The sequence below is a fragment of the Arachis hypogaea genome, chromosome 1 (assembly GCF_003086295.3).
Source record: "Arachis hypogaea cultivar Tifrunner chromosome 1, arahy.Tifrunner.gnm2.J5K5, whole genome shotgun sequence".
Lineage (NCBI taxonomy): Eukaryota > Viridiplantae > Streptophyta > Magnoliopsida > Fabales > Fabaceae > Arachis > Arachis hypogaea.
This window is the reverse complement of record NC_092036.1, coordinates 103,953,109-103,962,550: the sequence shown is the minus strand read 5'-3', so window position 1 is coordinate 103,962,550 and position 9,442 is coordinate 103,953,109. Positions and strand designations below refer to the sequence as shown.

Genomic DNA, 9,442 nt, shown 5'->3' with positions numbered 1-9,442 from the left:
AAAAATTATACCCGACTTGACCATTGTCCTTAACAAAAGTGAGCCAAGGCGGTCCCTCCATTATAACCTCTCACTAAAGTTGACGGAAAAGTCTTACGTGGCATTCATCGACGCTGATGTGGAGGATTACTCAGAATTAAGTACTACGTTTGATTAGGGAGAATGGACAGAGGTTGATTTGTCCTCTTCCATTCTCCAAAAACGACGCCATCACATCCAATTTGCAAGTTTATCTTATTCTAGAGTTTGTCTCTAATTTTGTAGACCAGAGAGTAGGAAGAGGCTTAGGGTGTAATCGCCCAATAAAATTAAGTTTTGTTCTAAGTAGATTTAGAAACGATGTCACTTTTGAAAAATGAAAGAAGACAAATCAATTTCTATCCATTTTTCTTAAGCCAATGTGGCATTTAATTTTAAGTAACCTTCTACTTTAACGAAGATAAATGTCACATAAAATTTTTTCGTCAATTTTAATGAGAGATTATAATAGAGAGGCCATCTTAACTCACTTTGCCATAAACAAAAATTTGAATTGGGTATAATATATTAATAGGAGTCGCTTTGTCTTATTTTAAAATAAAACAGAGATCGAATTAAAGGTTTACTCTAATTTTAAGTAAGGCAATTGCTATCAAAATCTAAATAAATAAATAATTTTCAATAGATTTTGTTAGTATTAATTATTATAATTACTATTAATTAACAGTATCTGCGGAAGAGTTAGGTAAGCACTTGAATTTGTACTGAACTACACTGATCAGTTGATCGCACTTGAAGGGATAAACATCAATCACTCTTTCTCTCACTAACTTAACTCATAACAATGGCACCGTCTTTCGCAATCAACGATGGCATCAACGGCGGCAGGATCACTCCTCCTTCCACCACCGGCCGATTCGCCTCCGTCTACAGCGAGGTCCAAAACAGCCGGATCGACCACAACCTCCCTCTCCCCTCCGTCCTCAAAAACCCTTTTAAGATAGTCGACGGTGCCCAAAGCTCCGCCGCAGGAAACCCTGGTAATCCTCTCTCACTCCGAAACCATAGCTGTTACTGCTTCACCTCAATTTTCAATTTTCTTTCTCGGTCAACAAGTTTTCTTTTTCGCAGATGAGATCGCGAAGCTGTTTCCCCATCTGTTTGGGCAACCGTCGGCGACGTTGGTTCCCGGAGGTTCAGACACAGTGCAGTCGCACCAGAAGCTAAAAATTGGTGTGGTTTTGTCCGGTGGTCAGGCTCCCGGAGGACACAATGTTATTTCTGGAATTTTTGGTCAGGATAATTTCAATTTAGCTTTGAATTATTCATTAATTTTTCTTGTCTTGTTATTTTCTAGATTTTACCTTGTTAAGCTAGGGTTGAATTTTTGAATAACTGAATTGGCCTTTTCGTCTTTCAGATTACCTGCAAGAACGAGCAAAAGGAAGCACATTGTATGGTTTCAGGGGAGGTCCAGCTGGCATCATGAAGTGCAAATACGTTGAACTCACCTCAGATTATATCTATCCTTATAGGAATCAGGTTTATTTACTTAACTACTTTTTTATTTTGTTGCATAAAGCTTCAAACTTTACATGAACTTATCTGGGCAGAATTTATTATTCTTTGAATTATATCCTTGGAGCTTCGTATCTTTCCTTTGTATATTGAGTAAAAAATAACTTTGTTTCTTTGAAGAAAGTTCCACAGAATTGATTATATGCCATTGCGTGCATTTTCCGTGTGATTTTGTTTGTATTGTCATGGCTTTGAGTTGGATATTGTTAACGTAATACATTTTTAAGGCTTATGCTTGTGAATGAAAGTTTTAGTGTGTCCTGCCTACTATTGTTTGTGTCTCAATGATCTTGAGATTATGACGCCTAGCTGGAATAACTTCTGTTGGCAGGGTGGCTTTGACATGATACGCAGTGGGAGGGACAAGATTGAAACCCCAGAGCAGGTGAGCCTGTTTGTCTGCTATATGGATAGTTCTTTCGAACTCATATTCATCTTCTTCAGGTATGTTGATTAATTTATTCAACATTTTCAGTTTAAACAAGCGGAAGAAACAGTGCAGAAGCTAGACTTGGACGGGCTTGTTGTCATTGGTGGAGATGACTCAAACACAAATGCATGCCTCCTTGCCGAGTATTTCAGGTTCTCTTTTGGAGGAATTTTATTTTAGGCATCATATATTCCCAATAAGCTTTGTTAGCTTATCAAACTGATGTTTGCTTGTTTTGTTATGATATACTTGCAAAAGATAGATGTGTTTGGTATAGGCATATAAGAAGAATAAGTAGCATTCATGATTTTTGTGAGTTTTCCTCTTTGTTTAATTTTTTTTTTCTCTAATTTCAATTTTATGTAGGAACAAAAATATGAAAACTCTCGTGATTGGATGCCCTAAAACTATTGATGGTGATTTGAAATGCAAGGAAGTGCCGACAAGTTTTGGGTTTGATACCGCATGCAAGGTGAATGAAGTTATGCTGTCAATATTTATTATGCATCTATAATTTGAACATATAAATATTGTAATCTTATCTTTTGGTCACCAATAATTTCCCATAACAAAATATTATAGTTTGGATGAGAAAATGGTTGAACGTTAGGATGCTTTTGACGACACTAGATGCATTGCATTATCTCCGTAGACGATTATACGGATGACTTATTTTATTCAATATTTTTTTCTACAAGTGCTATCTCTTAGGTTGCTGGAAACTTAATTGGATGCCTATTTGCGTTTGTTTTGAGGTACTGGGACGGAGACTGAGAGACTGGAACTCAGTATCATGCTTGTTGGCTCAGAGACTGGTACTAAAATTTCAGTCTCTGTCTCTAAAATTTCAGTATTTCAGTACCTCGGAAACACGAGAGACTCAAATTCTTAGGGACGGGAATTGAAACTTTAATAACATTTTTTCCCAAAAATACCCTCATTCAACTTTTCAAATTCTCGTTTTACCCCCTTCCACCATATTCATCTCTCCAACCTTTCCTCACCTCATCCCACACCTACTCTCTCCATCTCCTCTCCTGTGGCCTTCTCCCTGTTCTAGCGTCGTTCTTCCCAGCGAGCATAGCAGCGACGGCGGCGAGCTTCATTGTACAAGTCACAATCTAATTGTTGTTTCACCGCTACTATGTCATCATCACTGCTATCACTATCATTATCACTGTTGCTTCCATTTCGTTACCGAGGAGTGTGTTTTGGTGTTGGGCGTCAGATTCTGGTTGAGTGTCATCGACTGAAATTTTGGTGTCGGTGGGAGGTGGGGGTATGGGTGGGGATGGAGAGAGGAGGAGGAGATCTGAGCAGAGGTTGAGAGCGGGGTCACAATTTCTGAAGAAGATGAAGGGAATGCTGAGAGGAGGAACAATGTGAGGAAGAAGAACGTTGAGGCAGTGGAATGGTTCTTATGAGATGATGAAGAAGAAGAAGTCATTATTGAGAAAGGAAAGGAGCATGTTTTGTTTTGTGAACTTAGATTAAGCCATTATTTTGTTCTTATTTTTTTTAATTAACAAGGGTATTTAAGTAAGTTTACTTGTGTCAGTCTCCATATTTATCATAAACCAAACAGGATACTGAGACATAACTTAGTTCAAGTTAATACTCAATTCGGTCCCTGAACTTGTACGCGAGCCTTAATTTAATCCCTTTGCAAACATGACTCACATTAGTCCCTGGGATAATTTCCGGCGCAAAAACGTTAATGAAGCGTTGACATGGACAACCAAATGCCATTTTGGAACTTGTAAAACGTCATTTTGGTTGTGGCGCTTAAATAGCCCCAAAACGCACCGGATCACTTGCTTTAGGAGGACAAGTTTCAATAAATACCACTGCGATATCTTTTTGGGCAATTTGAGTACCAAAACAAAAATGACGTCGTTTTATAGAGTTCAACGTGGCATTTGGTGGCATCTGGTGGTCCATGTCAGTGTTCCGTTAACGTTTGTGCATCGAAAATGATCTCAGGGACTAACATGAGTTACATTCGCAAAGTTTTGGACTAAATAGAGACAATTGAAACTTCAGGGGGCTAAATTGAGGCTCGCGTACAAATGAGAGACCAAATAGAGACAATTGAAACTTCAGAGATTTAATTTTGTCTTTGTCTCTTATAAGGTAGCGTTTGGAAGAGAGACAGAGACGGAAAGACAGCGACTGAAATAAGTCTCAATATTGTGTTTGGTGTAAAGCGGAAGACAAAGACTAAAATAAAAACGAAGCTCTAATTTAATTTGCATAAAGAATAAAGTTGGAATTAATTAATTGAAAAGGAGGTATGTTAGGTATAAAATGTTATTAAAGTTTCAGTCTCTGTCTCCAAAAATTTCAGTCCCCCTGTGTCCCCACCTTTTGGAAGTACTGAACTACTGAAATTTTGGAGACAGAAACTGAAATTTTAGTACCAGTTTCTGGGTCAACAAATATGATACTAAGTCCCAGTCTCCGTCCCGATACTTCAAAACAAAGGCTGCTGTATACATTTATCATGCCTTAGTGCTGCTTTACATTTATCATGCCATCTGCCTTCTAATTGCATTATTAGTAGTTAAAATTTCAGTATGATATTTATAACCCCTATTTACTGTGAATCCCTTGTTGTTTCCAATGTATTTTTTAAGGCTTGCTGCTCTTTGGTGCTGATTGTAAACATTGATTCTTGTCCGTTGATGGATATAAATTGCAGTTTAATGTGGTCTGACCCTATTCAAATTCTTATGTTAATTCAATGCAGATATACTCAGAAATGATTGGAAATGTTATGATAGATGCCCGATCAACTGGAAAGTATTACCATTGTAAGAATTTCTCTATGCTATAATTTTCTCTCACTCCCTTTGCTTCCTATTTATATCTTAGCTAGTCAAGATTGTTCTGTTGTGTTTCAAGCATTGGTTAAGTTATGATTGCTGATTGCAGTTGTGCGGCTTATGGGACGTGCTGCATCCCACATCACATTGGAATGTGCTTTACAAACTCATCCAAACATTACTATTATTGGTGAAGAGGTTTGTCACAAATCTGATTATCTGATTATTTATCTAGTGTTTGGGCTGTCTGGGGTTCAATGGCATCAATATAATTTGCATCCATATTGCGGATGTTGCATCAGTTTGGTAATTGGCTCTCTGCTATTGACATCCTCTTTTGGTGTACGGATCTAAGTTAAAATAAAAAAAAAATAAAAAAAAATCAGTGTTTGGGTACTGCAATGCTGAAGGACTGGCAAAATATCTATTTGAGGCTTTTATTTCTAATACCTTAACATTCATCTGTGATCACTACCCCTTCCCATTTCCCAAGTATAAGATACATTCTCATGTGCAACTTTAGTACTTAAAGATGTCACTGAAGAAAGTTACTGACTACATTTCAGGTTGCTGCCAAGAAGATGACACTGAAGAATGTTACTGACTACATTGTAGATATCATTTGTAAAAGAGCTGAGAATAATTATAACTATGGGGTCATTCTTATTCCTGAAGGTCTAATTGATTTCATTCCAGAAGTGGGTATTACTCTTCATAAAAAGAATTTATTTTACTTGTTTTTCGCCCTTTATGATTTGTCATCTGTCATTGTACAATCAGCACTGAAACACCTGCTGATGATAAGCATTTTCATACATATTGTGCCATTTGCAGGTCCAGCACCTTATTGCAGAACTGAATGAGATTCTTGCCCATGATATTGTGGACGAGGACGGGTTATGGAAGAAGAAACTCACTGATCAATCGTTAAAGCTTTTTGAGTTCTTACCTCATGCAATTCAAGAACAGTTACTGCTTGAAAGAGATCCACATGGAAATGTTCAGGTGTTTACCTGTTTTATTGTCCTAAATCATTAATCTTATGCTTGTTGTGTTTATTTTGCTACTTAGCTATTTTACTAGGCCTCAACATTGGTATCTTCACATTTAGGTTGCAAAGATAGAAACAGAGAAAATGCTCATCCAAATGGTTGAAACCGAGTTGGAGAAGAGAAAGCAAGAAGGCACATATAAACATACATTCAAGGGGCAGTCTCACTTTTTCGGGTACTTAATCAAATTTTGGTATTGTTATCAACTGGAGTTACAAGTTGTGGTGGTCTATAGGTTTCTTGGGAAATGGGAAGTAAAATGAACTATGCATATGCTTTATATTTCCTCTTTAACTTGACTTATGAATTGTTTTTCTTTAGCTTACATTGTAGACTTAAATGGTTAATATAAATATGCAGCTATGAAGGGAGATGTGGTTTGCCAACTAACTTTGATTCTACTTACTGCTATGCATTGGGTTATGGTGCTGGAGCCCTCCTTCAAAGTGGCAAGACTGGATTAATATCATCAGTTTGTGCTTCTCCTAATGCTTTTCTCATTGTATTTCTATTATCGACTTAAACATTTCTTGTAGGTTCTTGATAATTGATTGTTGAAATTGTTTGGTGATGATGAAACTATCAACTAACTGACTAAGCTCTTGTATTTTATATGATCTTTTGATCAGGTTGCGAATTTGTGTGCCCCAGTAGAGGAATGGACTGTTGGTGGAACTGCTCTCACTGCACTTATGGATGTGGAAAGGAGACATGGTATGCTCGGATTTGCCTGATGCCTGTTCACTGAAATTGCGTTCATAAATAAATCTGTCTCCATATTGTTCCAAGACATGGATTTATTGGGTTTTGACAATAAATGCATTTAAAGTAACATTTTATGTATTTTCTGGACTACTGTGTTCCGCTCTTTATGAATTGTGATTATGCAGGTAAGTTCAAGCCTGTGATCAAGAAGGCAATGGTGGAGCTTGAAGGTATATTTATGATTTATTCATCTATTTTGCTCCACCAAAATAGGAACATTTTTCACTAAGGCGGATTAAGGGAAAATATTTCCTTTTTTTTTCCCTCTTCTCCCTTATAAAATATTTATTTTAAGAATAGAGACTAACTTTTTCTATTTAATTTTATTACTGTTTTATAAATTTATATTATTTTGTTTCATATATCATATGCATAAATAGACTTGGAAACCAACTTCGGTTGGTCTCGTGATTAACTCACTAGTTCGCTTAAGCAAGTGTCGAGAGTTCGAATCCCACATTGTTCATGCAGCAACCCATTAGCCAGCAGCAAACCCTTAAATGGAGCTCAGATCCATGGAGGATTAGTCCTTAGCCTGTCGGGTTGAAGGATACCATGGAAAACCAAAAGGAAAAAAATGGACTTGAAAGTTGAAACATAATAATGTGAAACCTGATATGATTCACATTAATATATAATTGCTATGACATAGTCGGTTGCCCAAACTTACAGTAGATGGAACCATATTCTCCTTTCTTTGTAAATGTGAACTTGCAATATCTGATACTCCTCTTTGGTAACACATTTCATGTTGAATCATCAGGGGCGCCCTTCAAAAAGTTTGCTTTGTGGCGCGATGAGTGGGCCCTGAAGAATTGCTACATCAGTCCAGGTACTTTCTTACTGTTTCTTCTGCCTGCTTACTATAAATCATTCTTCTTTACATTTATGTTGGCAAAACAAAATTGTTATAAGTTCAACTGTGTTTATTTTGGATTGGAGTATCCTCATGACATAACATATTAATGTTCTTTAATGTAGGTCCTGTTCAATTCACTGGCCCCGGATCTGATGCCATCAGTCGCACTCTACTCTTGGAGCTTGGTGCACAAGCTTAGGCATACCACAATGCTTCTGTCTTGATGATGATAGCTCTCGATGTGTTTTTTTTGTGACTGTACTACAAAATACAAATATAATGGATGAGAGTTAGTTAGTTAGGTCTTCAGTTTTTTTTTTTTTTTTTTTTTGGGTCATCTCCCAACCCCACTTTTTACTTTCGGGAACTTATAAAGAGAATGGTTTACTAGCTGTTCAATGTGCATAGATTTGTCCAACTCTTGTGCGTCCTCAGTTTGTGCCAATGTTTGAGAGTACTGTCTCTGTTTTGTTACCTGTCATAGAATGAAAAACTTGGAAAACCAAATGGTTTATGGCGCCTTTGTACCAAACATGCGTGATTGGCCCAAAAAAAAAAACCGAATATTGATGCATTATTGATGTATTGTGAAATTAAAGCAAAAGTGAGTTGAGTGCCTTGGGAATTCCTACTACTATTAATGCTTCACAAAATCAAGGACTCTAGGCACGAGTACGAAACATTGAGATATAGATACAAACACAAAATTGTGTTTAATAGATGAGATATAGATAGAAATATTGTATTCAAAGATTCTGAATTAATGTATTTTGTATTTATTTTAATAAAGATATAAAGACAATAATAAGATATATTTTATTTTTTATTTTTTTTATTTTTTTTATTAATTTTTAATAATTATATTATTTTATTATTATATTTTTTTCTTAAATTTTTTGAATGAAAAAATGATCACATAATTTATTATCAAATTAAATACAAGACACCAATTTTTGTATTTCTCCCAATGACTAGAAACTGGAAAGGGAAATCATGCCCCGGCCCAGACCCATTAGAGCGAGCTACTGTTATATTTAATCATTCATGATATGAGTAATGATCCAGGTTTAAATTAAGAATTTAACTTGATGTCGTTATATAACTGTTTCAATCAAAAGGAAACTCAAGACCCCAAAAAAAAAAAATCAAAATGGAATAAGATTGAAAGCAGCCTAGGACCAGCACGGAAACTTTTGCAACTGTGGGCAAATTATTCACCAATTTGCCATTGCAACAGTTCTCATGGTCACTACAAGAGGTGACTGTGATTGCATCTTGAATTGATTTACTTCTGTTTGGCTCGCGCGGGTAATTCAGTCTTTTGTGTCACAAGATTCCAGATTCCGTTGATCGGAAGGATAAAGGATTTCACATATTAACCTTTAATATCATTGGAAACAACAAAATTATGAATCAGTCACGTTTCCATATTTTGAAATTTGTGGATAATTTGATCATGATGGTGGTGGGGCATGCATGAATAATGTAAAGAACAAAACTTAAATTATTTTTGTGATTCAACTAGTCATCAGGTGGTAGCAGGTGTAAATGATGAAAAGGGAGCATGTTATAAACACATTCATACATTCAGATATAGACACACACAAGGATGTATCAGGTCATGTATTCATAGAGTTAAGTACATGCTCCTATGCAAATGTCCGGTGTACATTATTGAACATTGTCCATCATCACTCAATCTATGTTCACCAACGTGGGAGGTTTGGTTGATCATTGTTTCCGAGGAATATGGTATATGGAGGATGGATGAACAGATAGCTCTGATGTGATCACTATTTGGAAGCAAATAAAATAAGAGCAATTATACAAATCTGCCTCTTCCTATGTTCCTTTCTGCATCAAATTAAATTGGCTTCTTCTGCTTCCTCGCTTTCATTATGCAATTCCAAAAGGGCAGGTACCTCTTCTCTCAAGAACATGACAAGCCGTTTTT

At 36.3% G+C, this 9,442-nt stretch overlaps 1 protein-coding gene across 1 annotated transcript; it reads left to right on the top strand.

Annotated features, from left to right (window-relative positions):
* Window positions 1-712: 712 nt before the first annotated feature.
* LOC112706049 (pyrophosphate--fructose 6-phosphate 1-phosphotransferase subunit beta) lies at window positions 713-8,107 on the top strand. The gene is made up of 16 exons (XM_025757141.2): window positions 713-1,019; window positions 1,111-1,272; window positions 1,400-1,521; window positions 1,889-1,942; window positions 2,033-2,139; window positions 2,354-2,459; window positions 4,737-4,800; window positions 4,922-5,010; window positions 5,379-5,510; window positions 5,647-5,817; window positions 5,924-6,039; window positions 6,225-6,336; window positions 6,494-6,578; window positions 6,755-6,799; window positions 7,393-7,461; window positions 7,611-8,107. The coding sequence occupies exons 1-16, from the start codon at window positions 824-826 to the stop codon at window positions 7,685-7,687; spliced, it is 1,707 nt and encodes a 568-aa protein (XP_025612926.1). The 5' UTR covers window positions 713-823; the 3' UTR covers window positions 7,688-8,107.
* The last annotated feature ends 1,335 nt before the right edge of the window (window positions 8,108-9,442 follow it).